General features: G+C 40.5%; 1 protein-coding gene across 1 annotated transcript in view; it reads left to right on the top strand.

Annotated features, from left to right (window-relative positions):
• Prex2 (phosphatidylinositol-3,4,5-trisphosphate-dependent Rac exchange factor 2) overlaps nt 1–26,135 on the top strand; it is a 315,395-nt gene that overhangs the window by 148,254 nt on the left and 141,006 nt on the right. The window contains exons 21-23 of the mRNA NM_001393795.1: nt 1,499–1,616; nt 12,127–12,311; nt 15,435–15,596. Coding sequence (NP_001380724.1) covers nt 1,499–1,616; nt 12,127–12,311; nt 15,435–15,596 — 465 coding nt within the window. The remainder of the gene's footprint in view (nt 1–1,498; nt 1,617–12,126; nt 12,312–15,434; nt 15,597–26,135) is intronic.

Genomic DNA, 26,135 nt, shown 5'->3' with positions numbered 1-26,135 from the left:
CAAGTGAATGTGACCTCCACCTTGAGAGTCTTCTGAAATAATCAGAAGACTCCTTCTTCTCCTTCTTCTATCAGGATTTTACTAAGTAAACCAACTGATCCACCTGAGTTTTGGTTCTTTTCCATTTCCCCACCTCTCTCCTTGGAGAAGTCATGATCAAGAAATCATTAAAAGAAACAATGAATGCACTGAGTACCATGCCCTGACAGGTACCCTTTGACATGTTATAGGGGACTCCAAACCAGGTAACATAGGGAAACACTGTCTTCCTCTGAGCTGTCTATAGGTGGTTCTTCTGAAACTGCTGGTATACCTGACTTCATGGGGACCCACATAGGGACCTGGATCTCTTCTTTTTGGCACTGAGATGTCTGTGCCCAGCTGTACCCCTGAGCTCTTACAGGATTTTTCTTTGTACATAGTACCAAAATATTAGGAAGGGAATGTTACCTCCTATAAACCTTCCTCCTAGATGATTCTAGCTACTACTAAACCGCTGGGCAAATCGAGTCATAGAGCTAAGGCAGGATCAGGGTGAGAAGGACCTAAACGAATGCTAGGATACTGTGTACCCATAGTGGTTCATTGAGAATGGCCAACTGGCATGGTTTTATGTGTGTGGTGCTGGAGACTGAGTCTACACCCTCAGGAATGTTAAGCATGTCCCTACTCCTGAGTTCTATCACATCCACAAAGCTAGCTCTCATTTTAGTGATTTATAGCAACACACTAGCTAGACACAGTTGTGGAGTTGATTCAGATAAAAATGGGTGCTGTGCATTATATCACGCTTAAATAATTCAGTTCAATTTGATTTATTACCTTATTTGTAAACCTTAAAGTCATGTAACCCTTGAAGCGTTTATTTGGAGATCATCCCATCTGTCTTTTTTTCTCTAAATAAGGATTGAACTGCTGTTCCAATTAAAATACAGGGTGAGTTATGTCTTACATGAAAGGATGTTACATGACGTGGAAATTCAGTACAGTGAAAGATGTTCTTCCAGTTTTCAGCTTGGTTTGATTCATAAATACCATTAATATATTGAAATCTATGTGTCTGTTAGGACCTTAAAATGGTATGTATAATTGTAGGTAATTGGTGCAGCAAATGATTGCCCATTAGCATTTGCATATTTAAAGGTATAATTTATAACTTCACTAAAGATATACTTGAGGCAGTTGAATAAGACATTTTAGAACTGCATCCTATTTGAAAGAGTAGTCTTTAGTGTAAGTATGTAGAACACATCTCCTGAAGATGATTTAAGATAGAAAAAGTTGAAGTGTTAAATTGCCATTGGCTGTCCTTTCTGATATTTTATTTCTTCTGGAAATTTTATTACTGTTAAACCAGAAAAGTAAACAAGCATGATGCTTACGCTTCTTTCTGACATTGATGCCCATTAGTATGTTATTAGTGGTTATGAAACTAATACATAATCTTGCACCTATGCAGTACCTCTGAGGTTTCTCCCTTCCCATCCCTTCCCTCCAGCAAGATTCCATACAGTGGGTCTATGATAGTCTTGAAAGTGCTCAGGAAGACATTCAGAAGTCCCACTCAAAGCCCCCTGGAGACGAGGCTGGGGATGTTTTTGACTGCAAAGTAGAAGGTAGGTACCTTTTTATTTCTTCATGTGCATATGCCATTCTTTTCCAGAGAGCCCGTGCCTGTTCCCAAGTACTGAGGTCTTATATTTTTGAGCCGTAACTTGTTATCACATTTATATGTCATTTCATTCTATATCTCAACTTATATAGTTGAGATAGGGTTGACATGTGACACCATATTCTATTTTGTAGGTTCTTTATTTTTATTTTTCTTGGAGGCAGGTTTCATCTACTATATGACCCAGACTGGTCCAGAATATGTGATAATCTTCTTGCCTTTGTGCCCTAAAGGATGGGACTACATGCGTGCATCCCGCTCTGTAGTAGGATCCTTTCAGTGTTTCCCTAGACTTTCTCATTTAATCATCAAAACAGAAAGTCTCACCAGTTACCTGTTACCGTCATTCGGGAAGAAGAAATTAAACTTGTTCAGGTCAAGGGTCTGGTATGTGAGTTAAGTCATGGAGAGGTGGGCTGGGGGCAGGGAATCCAAACTAGAATTTCCTTCTTGGAGATGAATGTCATTTAGATGTTATTGTTCCTATATGGCTCATCTATAGTAAGCTTCCCTGAAAGCTAGGTAGAAATGCTGACTCTCTACTTCCACCCCGGGTCTCATGGATCAGGTCCTCATTTTCATAAGATCTGCTTCATATAGTCAGGCACATATAAGAAGCCCTAGGTTTGAGATAGTCTATAAAATATTCTTTAAAAATAGACCCCTGACTCAAATAATATTTATTATATCCACACCTCGACAAAAAGAGGTAAGTACGTATGCATGTGCCACACATACACATGCACACATTCACACTCACACGTACACACATGCGCATACACACATACACACAAACATACTCACACATATACACATACACACTCGTATATCTTTTGGTAAGGCTCTTGCTTCTTTTTCTGTTCCTTTTTCTCAGTGGAGTAGTCCTTCTTTGAACTGTGTTCAGCGGCTTTCTTTACCTTTGGCAGCTGAGGCTATTGTATTTGTGCCTGCACTTGTCAAATGCCGTGACTGATTTTTTTTTTCAGAGCATTTCTACAGAAGTCCTTGTATTCACTTACATTTTTGTTGGGTCCTTCCAACATATTTATTGGTGGGAATCTCTGGATACTTTTATTACACCATGAATTTCCTCCAAATAAATAGTTGGGAAATTATTCTCGGGCCAACACTTCACATATCATCTGTGTAAATATCTGTCCTTCTTCAGAGAGCACTGATGTCTACATCTCTGTTTTTGTGTTTCCAGGGAGTTAGCACACACTGTTAGCCCCACATCATGCCTATTCTGTCAATGCCCATTTCAGATGTTTCTACCTTGATTTCAGACCAAGTGGTACTACCATCAGTGGATTTCTGCACTCTTCTCTTTCATGTAATATTTTGGTAGAGTGATTCTCAAAATCTAGAAGGATAATTTCTTTAGTCTCACTGATTGAGCAGCCAGATAATGTGGTGGGCAGTTGGGGTACAACACACTGCCCCATTGAGTTGAGGTATCCCTGACTTCTGGCATATGAATATATTTACTGCCTTGGAAACTCTTAGACTCTACCACTGTAAGTATTTTCGGGGAGGTCTTGTGATGTAATATGGTTGACTTATTGGTTGTTGGTGATTAAAATTAACTTCTATTCCTCCCCCCATCCAGAAGAGAGTGGAAGCTGAACTTGTAGCTAAGAATTATATGATTGATCCCCTGGGTCTCATTTTGCAGTAATCTTAGGGATTATCTCATATGTTTAACCACAATTCACAATTGGTTTCAAAATATCATTGTGAATAACAAAAGAGCTATAGCTTGGTATGTAGAACACTTGACTGGCAAGCATAAAAGCCATCTTTGGCTCTGCCATGACATAAATGGGGTATGGCCTTCCTATTGTGCTTACTACTCAGACTCAAGATGATTCAAAGGATCTATTTATTTATTTATTTATTTATTTATTTATTTATTTATTTATTTATTCACTTATTTGGTATTTGTGCATGTGCCGATGCATGGACTTGTGAGTGTGAGTGCATAGGTGTGCATGGGGAATGTGGAGAGCAATCTTGGGTGTGATCGTCAGGAACTCCATTCACATCCATTGAGACGGTGTCCCTCATTGTTCTTGAGGTTAATTATCAGGCTGAGTTGGCCGGACAAAGAGACCTGTGGTTCTGTTTCTGTCTTCTCAGCTGAGATTGCAAATGCGTGCAACTCTACCCAGCATATTTTTATGGATTCTGGGGATCCAGCTCAGGTCGCTCCTGCTCTAGAGGAAAGCACTCAACCAACTGAGCCATTCTCCCAACTCTCAATTATAAGGATGTTCTTTAGTGGGAATAAGGGTCACAGACCACCTGTGTTTGCTCTTATTGTGTGACATCTGTATGCACTGATCATGAGGGGTTTTCTCTTCATCCATTGAAGGATGTTTAGCATAATCTAAAACGTGTACTATATGAATTATCTCAACCTTATTAGAACAGTACTGTTGTTATGATAAGATATAATGCTATTGCTCACAATAGGATTAGGTCCTGAGGCTTTTATTCTACATGTGGAATAAGTTGGCACTAGTTCACATCAAAAGTTTGATTGGTTGATATGACAGTTCGAAATTGAAATGGAGATTTATTTACTTTATAATAAATAATGGTATTCTACATTAGCCCCTACCCCCTCTCCCGTGTGTGTGTGTGTGTGTGTGTGTGTGTGTGTGTGTGTGTGTGTGTGTGTTTCCTTATAGGACTTAGTGAACTTTGTGTTATAAGTAACTATTTTCTCCTACCAAGTATGTATCTACTATTAGGCCACATACTAGTTTCTTTTATGAAATTATAGGCATTTACTCCTTAGCTTTTGAATGTATGCTAAAAAGAGTATAGTTGAAAGTTTTAGATGAAAATTTTAGCCTAGTGAACAATGATGGACTTCTTCCATGAATTCTCTCTCCAAGATGCTGTCTGGGAAACTTCACGCATCTGAAAACAAAAATGATATAGCATCTCCTTTCTGCCTTAGAAATCTGAGCTGTTTTGTGATTTTTTTGGAGTTATTTGATTCTTGGAGCATATTTTCATCCCATGTTTGAGGCCATTTTAGAATGTTTTTCCTTTTTTCTTTTTTTTTTATTAACTTGAGTATTTCTTATATACATTTCGAGTGTTATTCCCTTTCCCGGTTTCTGGGCAAACATCTCCCTCCCCCTTCCCCTTCATTATGGGTGTTCCCCTCCCAATCCTCCCCCCATTGCCGCCCTCCCCCCAACAGTCTAGTTCACTGGGGGTTCAATCTTAGCAGGACCCAGGGCTTCCCCTTCCACTGGTGCTCTTACTAGGATATTCATTGCTACTTATGAGGTCAGAGTCCAGGGTCAGTCCATGTATAGTCTTTAGGTAGTGGCTTAGTCCCTGGAAGCTCTGGTTGCTTGGCATTGTTGTACATATGGGGTCTCGAGCCCCTTCAAGCTCTTCCAGTTCTTTCTCTGATTCCTTCAACGGGGGTCCTATTCTCAGTTCAGTGGTTTGCTGCTGGCATTCGCCTCTGTGTTTGCTGTATTCTGGCTGTGTCTCTCAGGAGCGATCTACATCCGGCTCCTGTCGGCCTGCACTTCTTTGCTTCATCCATCTTGTCTAATTGGGTGGCTGTATATGTATGGGCCACATGTGGGGCAGGTTCTGAATGGATGTTCCTTCAGTCTCTGTTTTAATCTTTGCCTCTCTATTCCCTGCCAAGGGTATTCTTGTTCCCCTTTTAAAGAAGGAGTGAAGCATTCACATTTTGATCATCTGTCTTGAGTTTCATTTGTTCTAGGAATCTAGGGTAATTCAAGCATTTAGGCTAATAGCCACTTATCAATGAGTGCATACCATGTGTGTTTTTCTGTGATTGGGTCACCTCAGTCAGGATGACATTTTCCAGTACAATCCATTTGCCTACGAATTTCATAAACTCGTTGTTTTTGATAGCTGAGTAATATTCCGTTGTGTAGATGTACCACATTTTCTGTATCCATTCCTCTGTTGAAGGGCATCTGGGTTCTTTCAAGCTTCTGGCTATTATAAATAAGGCTGCGATGAACATAGTGGAGCACGTGTCTTTTTTATATCTTGGGGCATCTTTTGGGTATATGCCCAAGAGAGGTATAGCTGGATCCTCAGGCAGTTCAATGTCCAATTTTCTGAGGAACCTCCAGACTGATTTCCAGAATGGTTGTACCAGTCTGCAATCCCACCAACAATGGAGGAGTGTTCCTCTTTCTCCGCATCCTCACCGTCATTTGCTGTCCCCTGAGTTTTTGATCTTATCCATTCTCACTGGTGTGAGGTGAAATCTCAGGGTTGTTTTGATTTGCATTTCCCTTATGACTAAAGATGTTGAACATTTCTTTAGGTGTTTCTCAGCCATTCGGCATTCCTCAGCTGTGAATTCTTTGTTTAGCTCTGAACCCCATTTTTTAATAGGGTTATTTGTCTCCCTGCAGTCTAACTTCTTGAGTTCTTTGTATATTTTGGATATAAGGCCTCTATCTGTTGTAGGATTGGTAAAGATCTTTTCCCAATCTGTTGGTTGCCGTTTTGTCCTAACCACAGTGTCCTTTGCCTTACAGAAGCTTTGCAGTTTTATGAGATCCCATTTGTCGATTCTTGATCTTAGAGCATAAGCCATTGGTGTTTTGTTCAAGAAATTTTTTCCAGTGCCCATGTGTTCCAGATGCTTCCCTAGTTTTTCTTCCATTAGTTTGAATGTATCTGGTTTGATGTGGGGGTCCTTGATCCACCTGGACTTAAGCTTTGTACAGGGTGATAAGCATGGATCGATCTGCATTCTTCTACATGTTGACCTTCACTTGAACCAGCACCATTTGCTAAAAATGCTATCTTTTTTCCATTGAATGGTTTTGGCTCCTTTGTCAAAAATCAATTGACCATAGGTGTGTGGGTTCATTTCTGGGTCTTCAATTCTATTCCATTGGTCTATCTGTCTGTCTCTGTACCAATACCATGCAGTTTTTATCACTATTGCTCTGTAATACTGCTTGAGTTCATAGGGATAGTGTTGAGGGATAGTGATTCCCCCTGAAGTCCTTTTATTGTTGAGGATAGTTTTAGCTATCCTGGGTTTTTTGTTTTCCAGATGAATTTGCAAATTGTTCTGTCTAACTCTTTGAAGAATTGGATTGGTATTTTGATGGGGATTGCATTGAATCTGTAGATCGCTTTTGGTAAAATGGCCATTTTTACTATATTAATCCTGCCAATTCATGAGCATGGGAGATCTTTCCATCTTCTGAGGTCTTCTTCAATTTCCTTCTTCAGTGTCTTGTAGTTCTTATTGTACAGATCTTTTACTTGCTTGGTTAAAGTCACACCGAGGTACTTTATATTATTTGGGTCTATTATGAAAGGTGTCGTTTCCCTAATTTCTTTCTCGGCTTGTTTCTCTTTTGTGTAGAGGAAGGCTACTGATTTATATGAGTTAATTTTATACCCAGCCACTTTGCTGAAGTTGTTTATCAGCTTTAGTAGTTCTCTGGTGGAACTTTTGGGATCACTTAAATATACTATCATATCATCTGCAAATAGTGATATTTTGACTTCTTCTTTTCTGATCTGTATCCCCTTGACCTCCTTTTGTTGTCTGATTGCTCTGGCTAGAACTTCAAGAACTATATTGAATAAGTAGGGAGAGAGTGGGCAGCCTTGTCTAGTCCCTGATTTTAGTGGGATTGCTTCAAGTTTCTCTCCATTTAGTTTAATGTTAGCAACTGGTTTGCTGTATATGGCTTTTACTATGTTTAGTTATGGGCCTTGAATTCCTATTCTTTCCAGGACTTTTATCATGAAGGGGTGTTGAATTTTGTCAAATGCTTTCTCAGCATCTAGTGAAATGATCATGTGGTTTTGTTCTTTCAGTTTGTTTATATAATGGATCACGTTGATGGTTTTCCGTATATTAAACCATCCCTGCATGCCTGGGATGAAGCCTACTTGATCATGGTGGATGATTGTTTTGATGTGCTCTTGGATTGGGTTTGCCAGAATTTTATTGAGTACTTTTGCGTCGATATTCATAAGGGAAATTGGTCTGAAGTTCTCTTTCGTTGTTGGCTCTTTGTGTGGTTTAGGTATAAGAGTAATTGTGGCTTCATAGAAGGAATTTGGTAGTGCTCCATCTGTTTCAATTTTGTGGAATAGTTTGGATAATATTGGTATGAGGTCTTCTATGAAGGTCTGATAGAATTCTGCACTAAATCCGTCTGGACCTGGGCTCTTTTTGGTTGGGAGACCTTTAATGACTGCTTCTATTTCCTTAGGAGTCATGGGGTTGTTTAACTGGTTTATCTGTTCCTGATTTAACTTCGGTACCTGGTATCTGTCTAGGAAATTGTCCATTTCCTGCAGATTTTCAAGTTTTGTTGAATATAGGCTTTTATAGTAAGATCTGATGATTTTTTGAATTTCCTCTGAATCTGTAGTTATGTCTCCCTTTTCATTTCTGATTTTGTTAATTTGGACACACTCTCTGGGTCCTCTCGTTGGTCTGGCTAAGCGTTTATCTATCTTGTTGATTTTCTCAAAGAACCAACTTTTGGTTCTGTTGATTCTTTCTATGGTCCTTATTGTTTCTACTTGGTTGATTTCAGCTCTGAGTTTGATTATTTCCTGCCTTCTACTCCTCCTGGGTGTATTTGCTTCTTTTTGTTCTAGAGCTTTTAGGTGTGCTGTCAAGCTGCTGACATATGCTCTCTCCTGTTTCTTTCTGCAGGCACTCAGCGGTATGAGTTTTCCTCTTAGCACAGCTTTCATTGTGTCCCATAAGTTTGGGTATGTTGTACCTTCATTTTCATTAAATTCTAAAAAGTCTTTAATTTTTTCTTTATTTCTTCCTTGACCAGGTTATCATTGAGTAGAGCATTGTTCATTTTCCACGTATATGTGGGCATTCTTCCCTTATTGTTATTGAAGACCAGTTTTAGGCCGTGGTGGTCCGATAGCACGCATGGGATTATTTCTATCTTTCTGTACCTGTAGAGGCCCGTTTTTTGACCAATTATATGGTCAATTTTGTACTAAGTACCATGAGGAGATGAGAAGAAGGTATATTCTTTTGCTTTAGGATAGAATGTTCTATAAATATCTGTTAAGTCCATTTGACTCATGACTTCCTCTTAATCTGTCTACGTCTCTGTTTAATTTCTGTTTCCATGATCTGTCCATTGATGAGAGTGGGGTGTTGAAATCTCCTACTATTATTGTGTGAGGTGCAATGTGTGTTTTGAGCTTTAGTAAGGTTTCTTTTGCGTATGTAGGTGCCCTTTTATTTGGGGCATAGATATTTAGGATTGAGAGTTCATCTTGGTGGATTTTTCCTTTGATGAATATGAAGTGTCCTTCCTTATCTTTTTTCATGACTTTTAGTTGAAAATTTACTTCATTTGATATTAGAATGGCTACTCCAGCTTGCTTCTTCCTACCATTTGCTTGGAAAGTTGTTTCCCAGCCTTTCACTCTGAGGTAGTGTCTGTCTTTGTCTCTGAGGTGTGTTTCCGGTAGGCAGCAGAATGCAGGGTCCTCGTTGCATATCCAGTTTGTTAATCTATTTCTTTTTATTGGTGAGTTGAGGCCATTGATGTTGAGAGACATTAAGGAATAGTGATTATTGCTTCCTGTTATGTTCATATTTGGATGTGAGGTTATGTTTGTGTGCTTTCATTCTCTTTGTTTTGTTGCCAAGACGATTAGTTTCTTGCTTCTTCTAGGGTATAGCTTGCCTCCTTATGTTGGGCTTTACCATTTATTATCCTTTGTAGTGCTGGATTTGTAGAAAGATATTGTGTAAATTTGGTTTTGTCATGGAATATCTTGGTTTCTCCATCTATGTTAATTGAGAGTTTTGCAGGATACAGTAAGCTCGGCTGGCATTTGTGTTCTCTTAGGGTCTGTATGACATCAGTCCAGGATCTTCTGGCCTTCATAGTTTCTGGCGAGAAGTCTGGTGTGATTCTGATAGGTCTGCCTTTATATGTTACTTGACCTTTTTCCCTTACTGCTTTTAATATTCTTTCTTTATTTTGTGCGTTTGGTGTTTTGACTATTTTGTGATGGGAGGTGTTTCTTTTCTGGTCCAATCTATTTGGAGTTCTGTAGGCTTCTTGTATGCCTATGGGTATCTCTTTTTTTAGGTTAGGGAAGTTTTCTTCTATGGTTTTGTTGAAGATCTTTACTGGTCCTTTGAGCTGGGAGTCTTCACTCTCTTTTATACCTATTATCCTTAGGTTTGATCTTCTCATTGAGTCCTGGATTTCCTGTATGTTTTGGACCAGTAGCTTTTTCAGCTTTACATTATCTTTGACAGTTGAGTCAATGTTTTCTATGGAGTCTTCTGCTCCTGAGATTCTGTCTTCCATCTCTTGTATTCTGTTGGTGAAGCTCGTATCTACAGCTCCTTGTCTCTTCTTTTGGTTTTCTATATCCAGGGTTGTTTCCATGTGTTCTTTCTTGATTGCTTCTATTTCCATTTTTAATTCCTTCAACTGTTTGAATGTGTTTTCCTGGAATTCTTTCAGGGATTTTTGTGTCTCCTCTCTATGGGCTTCTACTTTTTTATTTATGTTTCCCTAGAATTCTTTCAGGGATTTTTGCGATTCCTCTCTGTAGGCTTCTACTTGTTTATTAATGTTTTCCTGTGTTTCTCTAAGGGAGTTCTTCACGTCTTTCTTGAAGTCCTCCAGCATCCTGATCAAATATGATTTTGAAAGTAGTTCTTGCTTTTCTGGTGTGTTTGGATATTCTGTGTTTTTTTTGGTGGGAGAATTGGGCTCAGATGATGCGATGTAGCCTTGGTTTCTGTTGCTTGGGTTCCTGCTCTTGCCTCTCGCCATCAGATTACCTCTAGTGTTACTTTGTTCTGGTATTTCTGACAGTTGATAGACTGTCCTATAAGCCTGTGTGTCAGGAGTGCTGTAGACCTGTTTTCCTGTTTTCTTTCAGCCAGTTATGGGGACAGAGTGTCCTCTTCCGGGCGTGTAGTTTTTCCTCTCTACAGGTCTTCAGCTGTTCCTGTGTGCCTGTGTCTTGAGTTCACCAGGCAGGTCACTTGCAGCAGAAAAGTTGGTCTTACCTGTGGTCCCGAGGCTCAAGTTTGCTCCTGTGGTATTGCTTATTAGCTCTCTGGGGCGGCTGCAACCAGGAAGATCTGCGCTGCCCTTTTAGGGAGCTTCCGTTCACCAGGGTCCAGATGGCATTTGGTGTTTTCCTCTGGAATCAGTAATGTGTGCAGAGTGCAGTCTCTTCTGGTTTTCCAGGTGTGTCTGCCTCTCTGAGGGCTTAGCTCTCCCTCCCACGGGATTTGGGTGCAGAGAACTGTTTATCCGGTAGATCCCTTCAGGTTCTGGTGGTGCCTCAGACGCAGCGGTCCTGCTGCTCTTGGGCCCTCCTCTACGGGAACCCAGAGGCCTTATACAGTTTTCTCTTGAGCCAGGGATGTGGGCAGGGGTGGGCAGTGTTGGTGGTCTCTTCCGATCTGCAGCCTCAGGAGTGCCCACCTGACCAGGGCGTGAGATCTCTCTCCCTCGGGGTTTGGGAGCAGAGAGCTGCTGCGGGCTGGGATCCGCAAGTTTGGGACTCCCGGTAAACACAGGAAGTGCCCGGTCCTAGGGGAAATTTGTCTCTGTGTGTCCTGAGTTCACCAGGCAGGTCTCTTGCAGCAGAAAAGTTGGTCTTACCTGTGGTCCCGAGGTACAAGTTCGCTCGTGGGGTGCTGCCTACGAGCTCTCCGTGACGGCAGCCCATTTTAGAGTCTTTGACTTTAATCCACATATAACTTTTTTGCTTATTTTTTATTTTGTGTGGGCAAATGTCCTTCTGCATGTGTATGAATGTGTACCAAGTATATGGCTTGGGCCCATGGAGGCCATAAGAGGGTTCTCAAATGGTTATGAGCTATCATATGGATAGTGCAAATTGAACCTAGGTTCTCTGCAGGAGTAAAAAGTTCTCTTTGATAAGCCTTCACTTAAGCCCCTCACATCCACTTTAATTAAAATATGCAGTTCTCTCTATAGTGTTTACTTGGTGGAAGTCAGTATATACATAGTTCACTGATCAAAATGACATATCAACCAGACCTTTTATGTTAAAATGACAACGTTTGAGTCTGTCAAATATTTATTTTTCTTAAAATTATTTTTGTTTTTTTAAAGCATTAGCAGAAATAGATATACCATTTATAATATCTATCTTAGATAGCCTTTAAAATTCTTAAAAATATTCAGAGACTCTTGGAGCACAGAGATACATGTCTTTAGCCCCAGCACTTGGGAGACAGAGCCAGGTGGATCTCTATGGATTCAAGGTCAACCTTGAGTTGTAGGTGAGCCAAGGCTACATAGTAAGACACAATGTCAAAAATAGAACAAAATAAAAATATTTAAATAGTCAGAGACTCAAAATTGCTTGATGAGGAGGAAGGAATGTGGATTGTCTTCACCAAAATTGTATTCCAGATGTCATGGACAAGTTCAACACCTTGGCCATTATCGACGGCAAGAAGGAGCATGTGAGTCTGACGGTGGACAATGTCCACCTCGAGTACGGGGTTGTGTACGAGTATGACAGCACGGCTGGCACAAAGTGCAATGTGGTGGAGAAGATGGTGGAGCCCAAAGGGTTCTTCAGCCTAACTGCCAAGGTATGAGTGACTCTGGGACATTAAGATTCTTCTACCTAAATTTCAGAACCACCCCCACTTTCTCATAAGGAATGACGGTGTGTACTGTAGCAGATCACCCAGTTAAGTCCCATTATTTGCTGTGCACCAGATTCCTGTTAACCATCCTAGGAGCTGAGTGTTAGGTGAGCCTCCCACGCAGGCAAGGCTTAGCTGATGAGGTAAAGACTTTGCTGTATCTGTTACTGTTGCTACACTTCTAGCTGGGCCTAAAGAACGGACGTCAGATAATCGTCATAATGGGTTTTTGAATGTACATTATTCATGTCATGAAATAAAAAATTCAAATTCCTTAATTGCCAAAATGTTAAGAACTTAGAAACCAGTTTGTAAATAGACCCAAAATGTCTGATTGTTGTTTGTGAATGATCATCTCAGATGATCCTTAGGTGAAAGCAAGGTAGAGGAAGGGGAAAGATCTTTAAATCTGAATGGAATGGCATACATTATAAAATAGGTCAAACTCCTGTTTTATCTAATAAATCCAAATGTGCCGTCTTCACATCTGGCTTTAGTATTCCAGTTGACTTTTTATCATCCTGTGAGAACTTTGACTCTGTAAGTTGAAGAGATAGTTTCTTTACCTTTATTTGTTTAATTATTGTTTCAAATACATATAGTCAAAATGCTACATATATCATTCATTTAAAAAATATAAGTTGGAAAATTAATGTAGTGATCCAAAGGAGGTATTTTAAAATAATTGTGTTTTGATCTTCTCAATGTTAATTAAAGGACACATTCTGATGTTATACCATTATAGGCATCTTGTATATTTTCAAAATTCAATCCTTTCTGAAAAATATTGTCTTATTAAATAGTACCCATATAAGATCTTAGGACCAGATGGTGAAAACAATTATGTTACTTCACTCTTTAGTTATTTCCACCCTGCAAAATCACATGGACTATTCTATGTGTGTGACAGTATGAGTTAGTATGATGACTCAGTGTTAAGACAGAAAACCAGGAGCACACATTGCTGATGGTGAAGCCCACACTGCTATTTCCAGACCTGTGAGCGAATGAACCTGTAGTCCACAGACCTGTGAGTGAATGAGCCTGTAGTCCACAGACCTGTGAGAGAATGAACCTATAGTCCACAGACCAGTGAGTGAATGAACCTCTAGTCCACAGACCTGTGAGTGAATGAGCCTGTAGTCCACAGACCTGTGAGTGAATGAGCCTGTAGTCCACAGACCTGTGAGTGAATGAGCCTGTAGTCCACACACCTGTGAGTGAATGAGCCTGTAGTCCACAGACCTGTGAGTGAATGAGCCTGTAGTCCACAGACCTGTGAATGAATGAGCCTGTAGTCCACAGACCTGTGAGCGAATGAACCTGTAGTCCACAGACCTGTGAGTGAATGAGCCTGTAGTCCACACACCTGTGAGTGAATGAGCCTGTAGTCCACAGACCTGTGAGTGAATGAGCCTGTAGTCCACACACCTGTGAGTGAATGAGCCTGTAGTCCACAGACCTGTGAGTGAATGAACCTGTAGTCCACAGACCTGTGAGTGAATGAGCCTGTAGTCCACAGACCTGTGAGCGAATGAACCTGTAGTCCACAGACCTGTGAGCGAATGAACCTGTAGTCTACAGACCTGTGAGTGAATGAACCTGTAGTCCACAGTCCACTGACTGTGAGAAGCAGAGCTGAAAGAGATGAACAGAGCAGCACTGCATCTCACACTTAGAGTGGTTGGGAAATTTCGCTTCATCAGAAAATCTCAGTGAGCCAAGGTACAGGGAGATGTTCATGCACATATATGTGCACATACACAGAGCCTTAACTCGACTGCCACACACAAATGATTGCTCATTGAAAATGTTCTTTGGGGGTTGGGGATTTAGCTCAGTGTTAGAGCACTTGCCTAGCGAGCGCAAGGCCCTGGGTTTGGTCCCCAGCTCCGGAAAAAAAAAAAAAAAGAAAGAAAAGAAAATGTTCTTTGGATGGTTTTATCTAGAACTTTTTTCAGCCAGAGCTCAGGCACCGAATAAAGTTCAGTGTATACGAATCAAGATACTTTTCTTTTATTCCTATTCCTAAAAGGCTAATGTGAACTTTCTTTATTCTTTTTTATTATTTAACATAGATTTCTTTCACACAATATATGTTGTTTATAGTTCGCCCTCCCTCATCTTCTCCCAGATCTTCTTTATTTCTCCACTCACCCAAATCTACACCCTTCCTTCCTTCCTTCCTTCCTTCCTTCCTTCCTTTCTTCCTCTCTCTCTCTTTCTCTTATTAGAATAAAAACCAGCATTAATAATAATAGTAATAATAATAATATTAGAAAAAGACAAAGTAAGAAAAACAAAACAGAGGTGAAGGCAAAGCAGCAGGAGCACGTCGAGACATCGGAACACACCTTCTCACATACAGAAAGTTAATTTAAAAAATCATAGGGCTGGAGAGATGGCTCAGTGGTGAAGAACACTGAATACTCTTCAAGAAGTCCTGAGTTCAGTTCCTAGCACCCACATGGTGGCTCACAACCATCTGTAACGGGATCTGATTCCCTCTTCTGGTGTGTCTGAAGACAGAGCACTCGTAGATATTAAATGAATAAACAAATAAATAAATATTTAAATATTAAAAAAGAAAATAACAAGCCATAATGCATAAGTTAAAGATCTGTAAGCAAAAATGAATTTACAATGCTAGGTGAAGCCTTGTGAACACTTCTCATTATTCAGTGGGCAGTCCACCGCGGCCTGTCTCAGTAAGGAAGGCTATTGATGCTTTCTCTTAGCTTTGTTGTTATTGTTGTTGTTGATCTACCATGAAATCGAGGGGGAAGGAGTCACAGTGAGTGAGGTAGATGTTCAAGAACTGTGCACCTACGTCAGAGGGAGCTGATTGATCCAACAGGGAGTCTTTGAAGTCCGGTTGGCTCCCTGAGCAGGCTTTCATTGTCCAGGGACTGTGAAACCTGAGATCTCAAACAGCCAAGTCAACCAGTTTACAGGCTGTGCCTCATAAAACCAAACCCGGGTAACTACAGTGCAAGCTTCATGGAAATGTATGTGCTCACTTTTGAAGTTTCCTTTCTCTTCTTTTGTGTGTGTTTATTGGTACAGATTCTGGAAGCCCTAGCAAAAAGTGATGAACATTTTGTCCAAAACTGCACCAGCCTCAATTCTTTGAATGAAGTGATCGCCACTGACCTTCAGAGTAAATTCACCAGCATGTGCAGTGAGAGAGTCGAGCATGTGTGCCACAGAATATCCAGCTATGGGAGGGTAAATATTCTAAATTTATGTGAAAATTGTTACTGAAGTTATTGCTTTTGAGTCACATTCTAATCAGAATTTAATATCTTCTTTAATATGTGTTTGGATTCATTCGTTGAAATATTAACATTTATATCATTTTCTTGGTCAATTATCTGTTGCAGTAAGAAAATGCTTGAGGCTATGTAGGGTTTTTGTTTGTTTTTGTTTTTGTTTTTCTTTCCCTCAAGGTCTTTTCCACATAGACTATGGTTTCCAGTGTTGTGATTTTATAGGATTTCTGTGTGTATGAATGTGTATTTCTGTGTGCCTGTATGTGTTTCCTGTGCTTTCTCTTTGGCTCTTTTCCTCCTTTTGCTAGTTTATTTTGTTTCACATTATTCTGGTTTGTTTGATTTTATCTTATTTTCTTTTCTATTATCTTCTTTTACTTTTTAGATGCATATTTATATTATAATTGGAGAGAAAGAGAGAGAAAGAAAGGGTATAAATTTGTATTGTTGGGTATCTAGGAGCAATTGGGAGGGGAAATTGTAATTAGGATATATTGCATAAAGTATCTATTTGCAATAAAAACTAACCAACAGATGGGGGGGAAGTAAATAAGGAAAAAAAGACAACTATGAAAATAAATTCCCTGATCCTATACAGTTGTTGAAATTGAGTGCCATGTTTGCCCTCCGCCTCATGAAAAGTGAAGTAATCTGCTATATTCTAATCAAATTCCCTGTGAGATATGTATGTATATGTGTGCATGACTGTCCTATTTAAGGTTATTATTGCTGTGATGTAACATGATGACCGGAAACAACTTTGGGAGGAAAAGGTTTATTTGGCTGTTCATCATGGAAGGCAGTCAGGACAGGAACTCAAACAGGGCAGGAACCTGGAGGCAGGACTTAAAACAGAGGCCATGGAGGGGTGTAGTTTACTAGCTTGCTCCCCACAGCTTGCACAGTGTTCTTTCTTATGGAACCCAGGACCACCAGATCAGGGATGACACCACTTAGAATGGTCTTTATCCTTCCCCATCAATCACTAATTAATATAATGCCCTACAGGGTGGCACATAAGGCCTGATCTTATGTTAGCAGTTTCTCAAATGAGATTCCCTTCTCTCAGATGACCTTCACCTGTGTCAAGTGACATCAAACTATCCAGTACAATAGACTTTCTTGGGCTCATTTTCTAAAGGAGATTTTTCCTACCATTTTCTTTTAATTTTGCAGATTTCACATTTGAATACTGCATTTATAGCATTCACGTCCCTCACTTTTCCCCCATGCTTCCCTTCCACCATCTCAAGTTCATAACCTCCGTCCTCCTCTGTGTGTGTGAGCGTATACTACCGAGCCCATGTGGCAATGTTTATATGAACACTTGTTGATGGCTGATTTTATAGGGTTGGATAATCTGTCATGGAGCTTGTCCATGAAGATAACCGTTTTTCTGTCTGCAACCATTAATTGCCCGTAGCACTCATTAATGAAAGTTCTCCCATCCACATTGTTTCAGCAGCCATATTGTTGAGTGTATCTATCTCTGCCATGTCTACAACACACTGTGCAGCAGCAGATTTCCTGTTTACCTAGCTCTTAGAGTCTTTCTTTCCTCGTTTCTGCAACATTCCTTGGCTCAAGGATATAGAAGTTACATTGTAGATGTACCAGATGAGACTGGGTACCCAAAGTCACTTATTCTGTTCATTTTGAGCAGTTGTCACACCAGGTTTTGTAGAGGCAGTACCAAGAAGTATCATGGGTTCTCATAGACAGGCCTCTGCAAAGAATTAGTGACAAAGAACAGGTTATTTTATGTAGCAGAGATTTTCAGTGCATAGGTCATTGGCTCTATGTTCCATAATAAAATGAAAGCAGTTTTTTTCTAAGATGGGCCAGGAAGCAAAGGGTGATACTGGCATGGTCCTACATGTTGCCAATAGAGGCACAGGGAAACGCTACTTGAGGACCTTTGTTTTCTCACACTTAGCACCTAATTAAAAAGAAAGATGAAAATAGATGGAGTGAGCATAGCCATGCCACTTTGACCAGCTAGGAGCCTCTCCAAGATAGCGGAAGGCCCTGGCGGCTCACATCTGGCTGCGCTCTCTGGAGCTCTGCAGCACAGTGTTCTCTGTCTATTAGATGCGTCCAGCAATGTGTGAAACAGTTTACAGAAGTATTTTACTTTTGTATGTGCTTTTCAGTGTGTGTGTGTGTGTGTGTGTGTGTGTGTGTATGCATGTGTGCCACGTGCATGAGTAAGTGCAAAGGCCAGAAGAGATCATTAGGTTCCCCAGAACATTGAGTTACAGAGAGTTGTGAGCCACTGATGCAGGTACAAGAAGCTGAACTTCCATCCTCTCTTAATACCTGCACCATCTCTCCAGCTCACTATATATATATATATATATATATATATATATATATATATATATAATATCTTACTAATTGGTGAGGTGGGATATACATTCTCTGTTTCATTGATAAAGTAATTGAAGTTCTGAGTTGTCAGGGAACTTGTCCAGTAGTGCCCAGTTGGCAAAGGCACTGACATCAGAAACTTTCTATCTTTTTATTCTTTTCTAACAGTTGTTCTCATTTGCTTACCTACATTTTATGTCCTGTTATCTTATACACTGCATATACTAGGAACTGTGCTTCATACTATAAGAACAATAGGATTTCTACAAAAGACAAATCACTGGTTTGGATAGTCAACAGTCATAACTCTTATTATAAAAATACATGAAAGGCAAGGTGTGTGTATTGGCTGATTTTGTGTTTCAACTAGACACAAGTTAGTTTTTATAGAGGGAGGAACCCAGTTGAGAAAATGCTTCCCTGAGGTCCAACTGTAAGGTATTTTCTCAATTAGTGATCAATGGGAAAGGGTGCAGTGCTTGGTGGGTGGTCCTGGGTTATGAAATTCATAGGCAAATGGATGGAACTGGAAAATATCATCCTGAGTGAGGTAACCCAATCACAGAAAAACACACATGGTATGCACTCATTGATAAGTGGCTATTAGCCCAAATGCTCAAATTACCCTAAATGCACAGAACACATGAAACTCAAGAAGGAAGACCAAAATGCAAATGCTTCATTCCTTCTTTAAAAGGGAACAAGAATACCCTTGTCAGGGAATAGGGAAGCAAAGTTTATAACAGAGGCAGAAGGAACACCCATTCAGAGCCTGCCCCACATGTGGCCCATACATATACAGCCACCAAACTAGATAAGATGGATGAAGCAAAGAAGTGCAGGCCAACAGGACCTGGATGTAGATCTCTCCTGAGAGACACAGCCAGAATACAGCAAATACATAGGCAAATGCCATCATTAAAACACTGAACTGAGAACAGGACCCCCGTTGAAGGAATCTTAGAAAGGACTGAAAGAGCTTGAAGGGGCTTGAGACCTCATATGAACAACAATGCCAACCAACCAGAGCTTCCAGGAACTAAGCCACTATCCAAAGACTATACATGGACTGACCCTGGACTCTGACCTCATAGGTAGCAATGAATAGCCTAGTAAGAGCACCAGTGGAAGGGGAAGCCCTTGGTCCTGCCAAGACTGAACCCCCAGTGAACGTGATTGTTGGGGGGAGGGCGGTAATGGGAGGATGGGAAGGGGAACATCCATATAGAAGGGGAGGTGGAGGGGTTAGGGGGATGTTGGCCCAGAAACTGGGAAAGAGAATAACAATCTAAATGTAAATAAGAAATACCCAAGTTAATAAAGATGGAAAAAAATTAAAAAAAGAAAGAAAGCAGGCTGAGGAAGCCAGGTGAAGCAAGCCAGTAAGGAGCATCTCTCCATGGCCTCTGCATTAGTTCCTGCCTCCAGGTTCCAGCCTTACTTGAGTCCTGGTCCTGACTTCCTCTAATGATGATATGTGATCCTGAAGAATAAGCTAAATTAACTCTTTCCAGCCCAACTTGCTCTTTGGTCACAGTATTTTGTTGTAGCAATAGAAACCCTAAGACAGTGTGTGATAGTGCACACTGTTAATCTCAGCCCTCAGGAGGCACAGGCCTCCTAATCTGTACAATGGATTCTAAGCTAGCCAGGTACATAGTCAGACCTTGTTCCAATAACAACAACTGTCAAACAACAAAGTGACAGGGAGCGACAAGGGTGAGAAATAATGTTCAAGTATAGACATGAGGCTGAACTAATTGATGGGGAAGATGGACTATAGCTTGGATTAGGAGGGGAGATTTTAGTTAGTTGTAATCATAAAGGAATGAAATCACATATTTCCAGAGAGTGTTTGGCTTAGAATAAGACAGTGATATAAAGTGTTCTTGGGTTATATAGCCCAAGTGGAAATGTTGCTAGTCTTTTCACCCTGCGAAGATGTAAGTTGGTAGTGACTTAGAAAGGCTAAAAGCTCAGGAGATGGAGGATGAAGAAATCAATCCTGACTATGTTTGTGGAGCAACATGAATGCATATGATGACTTGGTTATGGAGGATTAAGGTTCTGTCATTTCTCATTTTCTACAAAAAAAAATTAGCTGTATAGTAAGGTAAGAGGTGCGAGTGCAATGGGCTCAGAAGCACATACTGCCAAATGGTGAAGATTCTCAGAAACATCATGTTTCTGTGCTTAAAGTATTTGTCTTTATATAGAAGCAACGTGGGTGCTATAACACTTTAAGGTAGATATGGCCAGCTTAACAGGCAGTGATCACAGATAATAAAAAGTGTCTCATTTAATTATAGACTATATAGTGTCACTGAGTCTCGAAGCTCTATACACATCAAGTCTTGTCTTGCTTTTACCTGTAGGAGTTAACTCTTGCCTCAGACCATGTATCTGAGGAGATAACTGAATGGTCTCTCAGTTACATTTATTGTTAATCAAGAAGCATCTAGGCCACAAGGCCTGGTGGCTGTATAAGCTCGGTTCATTGTCATCACCCTCGGAAGATGCAAGGTTAGCCCCAAATATTGCCTACAACCCCTCCAGTTGGAATGGGATGTTGATAATTCTAGTAGTTTAAAGGGGATGAGTGCAATGTGTCTATCAAGTTTATGTCAACAGAAACCACAGCCTTTGTGTGCAGAGTCCCACAAACTCATTTTGAAACTATTATTAGCAACGTTTTTTTCTTCGAAATGAAGCTTAAACATGCTTATTGTGAAATAAAAACTCCTAGATCTCCTTAGAACCCCTTAGAGCTCATAGATCAGTGTCTTATTAGCTGTCATCAGTGAGACTTTGTCCTGAAGCAGATAGGATTGAATGAAGAGACCAATAGCCAGATATTACACTGTTACACACACACACACACACACACACACATACACAAACACACACACACGCACACACACACGGGGGAGGGGAAAGAGAGAGGCAGACAGCAGACACAGACAGACAGACAGACAGACAAACAGACAGACAGACAGACAGAGAACATTCAGCCCTAAATGGGATGTCTCATTCAAATCCCTCCCCTCAGAGCTCAGGAAATCCCTTTGAAAAGGGAAAAGGAAAACATTACTCTAATCAACTGAGCAAAGCCCATATGAGCTCACAGACTGAAACCTAATGTGCAGGACTGCACGGGTCCATACCAGGTCTTCTGCATGTATGACTGTGGCTTGTAGTTTCATGTCGTTATAGGATTCCTGAGTGTGCAAATTCGTGCATCTCTGATTCTGCGTCTTCTCTGGAGCTCTTTCCCTTCTGCATGTTTATCCTGTCCAACTTTGATATAATAATTTTGGTTTATCTTTTTATATTTCATTTTATTATATTAGAAAAGAATGAATGAATGAAGACCCAGCCACTAGGGTGAAGGCTAACAAGGGAAGGGAGAGGGAAGCCCATTTACCCAATGGAGTGACACTGAACATATCAACCACTTCAGACCAGACATCATGTTAGGAATAGCCAACTAACATATGAGCTCCATTTTCTCAGTGTGTGCCTCTTTTTGATTACACTTTGGTGGATTTTTTTTGTTGTTGTTGTTATTTGTTTTATTCTATTTGGGTGTTCTATTTTATTTTCTTGGTGTAGGGTAGCTTTTATTGTTGTATTGGGCTCTTGTTTTTTGAAAAAGAACTTAAAGTTAGACAAATACAGAAGGGGAGATGGTATGGAAGGACTCAGGGAGGACAAATATGATCAAATATATTTCAATTTTAAAACTTTTATATATAATAATAAAATGGATTCACAGAAGCTAAAAGTCTTAGGCCAACTTTACTTTGTTCTGATTCTAAACATTTCAGATTTTAAAACTAAGAACCAATCAATTTCAATAGCTTTTATAGCCAGGGACCTGAGATTGTAATAGGTTTCCCACCAGCCAAGAGATGGGTTTCTGCCCATGTGTGAGATAGATAAGGCTTCCATACCCTGGACAACTGAGTGAATCCTGAGCAGAAATTATTTTCTGTGTAGCAGAATTGCGATCGGATCAGGTGTGAAGCTATGCCTTGCTTTAGGGACACGCTTTTCTTACACTCTGCTGAGAACCCGTCCTAATAACTACAGTCACTGTCGTGGTTGAAATTATGAGTCTTATTGTGAGTGTTTGGAGTTCTTTATAGCCTTCCTAGAGGTAGTTCTTGTTTGCACAAAAATAGCACTGCAAGAATTGGAAAGCTTACTTTGAGGTTTTCTTCTGCTTCATGTTTTCCATATATGTAATCCTCAAACTGACACATGGCTTTGGTGAAATTATGTATAAATTTCTTCACCCTTCTTTTCTAAGGGGACAATCTACTGCAAAATCTTCTTCCTAACCATGGCAAAGCATTTTATGCTTAATTGAAATGAGAGATATCTGCCTGTTAGTAATTTACTTTTGTATTATCTCTGGCGTTTGGTTAAATGTCTTTATTGAATTTAAACTTGTATTAGCTTCCAATGCATAGAACACCTGAAGTTCCATGTCCAAGAACTGTTTGCTCCCGTCTGTTCACAAGTATTCCTTCATTGTCACCTGCTTTAGCAACGTGTCCTTTCGATGCTGGTTGCCACCACTTTTTTTTTTTCATCTTTATTAACTTGGGTATTTCTTATTTACATTTCGGTTGTTATTCCCTTTCCCCGTTTCTGGGCCAACATTCCCCTAACCTCTCCCCCTCCCTTTCTCTATGGGTGTTCCCCTCCCCATCCTCCCCCCATTACTGCCTGCCCCCCAACAATCATGTTCACTGGGAGTTCAGTCTTAGCAGGACCAAGGGCTTCCCCTTCCACTGGTGCTCTTAATAGGCTATTCATTGCTATCTATGAGGTCAGAGTCCAGGGTCAGTCCATGTATATAGTCTTTGGGTAGTGGCTTAGTCCTAGAAGCTCTGGTTGCTTGGCATTGTTGTTCATATGGGGACTCGAGCCCCTTCAAGGTCTTCCAGTCCTTTCTCTGATTCCTTTAACGTGGGTCCCGATCTCAGTTCAGTGGTTTGCTGCTGGCATTCGCCTCTGTATTTGCTGTATTCTGGCTGTGTCTCTCAGGAGAGATCTACATCAGGTTCCTGTCATCCTACCTTTCTTTGCTTCATCCATCTTGTCTAATTGGGTGGCTGTATATGTATGGGCCACATGTGGGGCAGGCTCTGAATGGGTGTTCCTTCTGCCTCTGTTTTAATTTTTGCCTCCCTATTCCCTGCCAAGGGTATTCTTGTTCCCCTTTTAAAGAAGGAGTGAAGCATTCGCATTTTGATCATCCGTCTTGAGTTTCATGTGTCTGTGCATCTAGGGTAATTCAAGCATTTGGGCTAATATCCATTTATCAATGAGTGCATACCATGTGTGTTTTTCTGTGGTTGGGTTACCTCACTCAGGATGATATTTTCCAGTTCACTCCATTTGCCTATGAATTTCATAAAGTCATTGTTTTTGATAGTTGAGTAATATTCCATTGTGTAGATGTACCACATTTTCTGTATCCATTCCTCTGTTGAAGGGCATCTGGGTTCTTTCCAGCTTCTGGCTATTATAAATAAGGCTGCTATGAACATAGTGGAGCATGTGTCTTTGTTATCTGTTGGCACATCTTTTGGGTATATGCCCAAGAGAGGTATAGCTGGGTCCTCAGGTAGTTCAATGTCCAATTTTCTGAGGAACCTCCAGACTGATTTCCAGAATGGTTGTACCAGTCTGCAATCCCACCAACAATGGAGGAGTGTTCCTCTTTCTCCACATCCTCGCCAGCATTTGCTGTCACCTGAGCTTTTGATCTTAGCCATTCTCACTGGTGTGAGGTGAAATCTCAGGGTTGTTTTGATTTGCATTTCCCTTATGACTAAAGATGTTGAACATTTCTTTAGGTGTTCCTCAGCCGTTCGGCATTCCTCAGCTGTGAATTCTTTGTTTAGCTCTGAACCCCATTTTTTAATAGGGTTATTTGTCTCCCTGCAGTCTAACTTCTTGAGTTCTTTGTATAGTTTGGATATAAGCCCTCTATCAGTTGTAGAATTGATAAAGACCTTTTTTTCCAGTCTGTTGGTTGCCGTTTTGTCTTAACAACAGTGTCCTTTGCCTTACAGAAGCTTTGCAGTTTTATGAGATCCCATTTGTCAAGTCTTGATCTTAGAGCATAAGCCAATGGTTCATTTGTTCAGGAAATTTTCACCAGTGCCCCTGTGTTCGGGATTCTTCCCCACTTTTTCTTCTATTAATTTGAGTGTATCTGATTTTATGTGGAGGTCCTTGATCCACTTGGACTTAAGCTTTGTACAAGGCGATAAGCATGGATCGATCTGCATTCTTCTACATGCTGACCTCCAGTTGAACCAGCACCATTTGCCACCACTTTACACACTATTTCTTCTCTCATCTCCTTCCTGGAAGGAGCTTCCCACAGCCCTTAGGTCACTGTCCTCTGCACTCCAACTGGACTCAGACTCCTGCTGTGTAAAAGAAAGAGCTAGATTTTAGTTGAAGCCCATTGAACTATTGTCCTTATTATCCTTCAATAGAATCTGCCACAGCTGACCTTGAACCCTCATTTATCAGTTCTCTGGAACTTAAAGCTTGTATTTCCTTCTATTTCTGATCCTTCCATTGACAGTCACCAGGGCTTAGCACTTGTTGTCCTTTCATTCTGCCTCCCTAGGTGATCTCAGTCTCTGGGTCTACTGGCTTCTCCATTCGAGGTTAATGAACATCTCAGCCCTTACCTGTTTTCAGCAAAGCTCCCATACCACCCCTCGCAATGTTCCCTGTCTGGTATCTCTTTTATCTCAGGCTTATGCCATCTTTCCATTAGGTAAATTCTATCATTCTGCATCTGGGCTTCCACATCCAGAGTCAACCAACTAAGATCAAAAGCATTTTGAAAAATAAAATAACAAAAATTTAAAAGTTATTTATGACATATTCTTATATAGTATTTATATTGTTATAAATACTATAGAAGCAATGAGGGACAGTCTTAAAATTACATAAAGAGTGAGATTTTTCTATAGAAAAAAATAGTACCTGTTAAACCTTTTAACTTCTTTTGATCCCTGGAACCCACATAGTAAATGTAAAGAGGAAAAAACAGAGTCATATCTAAGTGCTTATGCCACTTTATATAGGAGATTTAAACATCTTTGATATTCAGTAGTCCTACCATATCCTGGAACCAACGCCCTGAAGACTCAGATTCTAATTCATCAATAAATGGATAAAGCTAGCAGTGACTTTAGGCTTCACTATTCCACAGTAGGCCTAACCTTTTGTCCTTCAAAGCCCACCCGGACCAGTGTATCTATTCATTGAAAATTATCAGATTTCACTTGGGGAGAAAGAACTTTAATCTGCCTTTCCTAGTCAACAGGTGTTTTATTTAATATTGCTACAATGTTAGGCAGGTTGGAGCTTTCTAACACCTGTCACAGAGTATGTTCTTACGGATGTACCACAGTTGGTTCATAAGCTGAACCTACATTTTTTAGGATTTTCTTTATGGAAGTTGTTACTACAGAGTCCAGAGGATGTCTGTCTGGATACACACTTTTCCACCCAGCACTGTAGACTTGTGATGGAGAGATACTCCTGTTGGTTCCTCCCCTTGAGGTTATCTGCCTCAGTCCAAGTTCTGATGCTGTGACTATGTACCATGGACTGGGTGGCTAATGAGAAGGTCCTGTAACATCTGGTCAGCATCTGAGAAGGGCCTGCCTGCTGGGTCGTCACATGAACAGTGTTGTCATACTGAGACAGAGAGTGTGTCATGGAAGACAGGGACATAGAAACAGAGAGATCTCATCTTTCCCCAGAATAACATGCCAGCATGCTCTTCAGCTCAACCTGAAGACCTCTCACTCGACCACCCTTCTCCAAGGTCCCAGGACTGCCATCCCAAGCATAAAGCTGAGAAATTTGAACACACAGGTCTTCTCATCTAAACCACACCATGATTTGTGCTTCTAATACATCTATTTGACACATACATCAAATTCATACTAGACATTCCAGGATGGGAGACATTCCAGGATGGGAGATTTCCTGAGGTTCTTGCTTCTCTAGATAGACATAACAGAGTTGCTTCTTCCATGATACTTTTGAATTATTTGAGGAACATCCCAACCAAGGG

Source organism: Rattus norvegicus, chromosome 5 (assembly GCF_036323735.1).
Source record: "Rattus norvegicus strain BN/NHsdMcwi chromosome 5, GRCr8, whole genome shotgun sequence".
NCBI lineage: Eukaryota > Metazoa > Chordata > Mammalia > Rodentia > Muridae > Rattus > Rattus norvegicus.
This window is presented reverse-complemented; position numbering and strand designations above follow the sequence as displayed.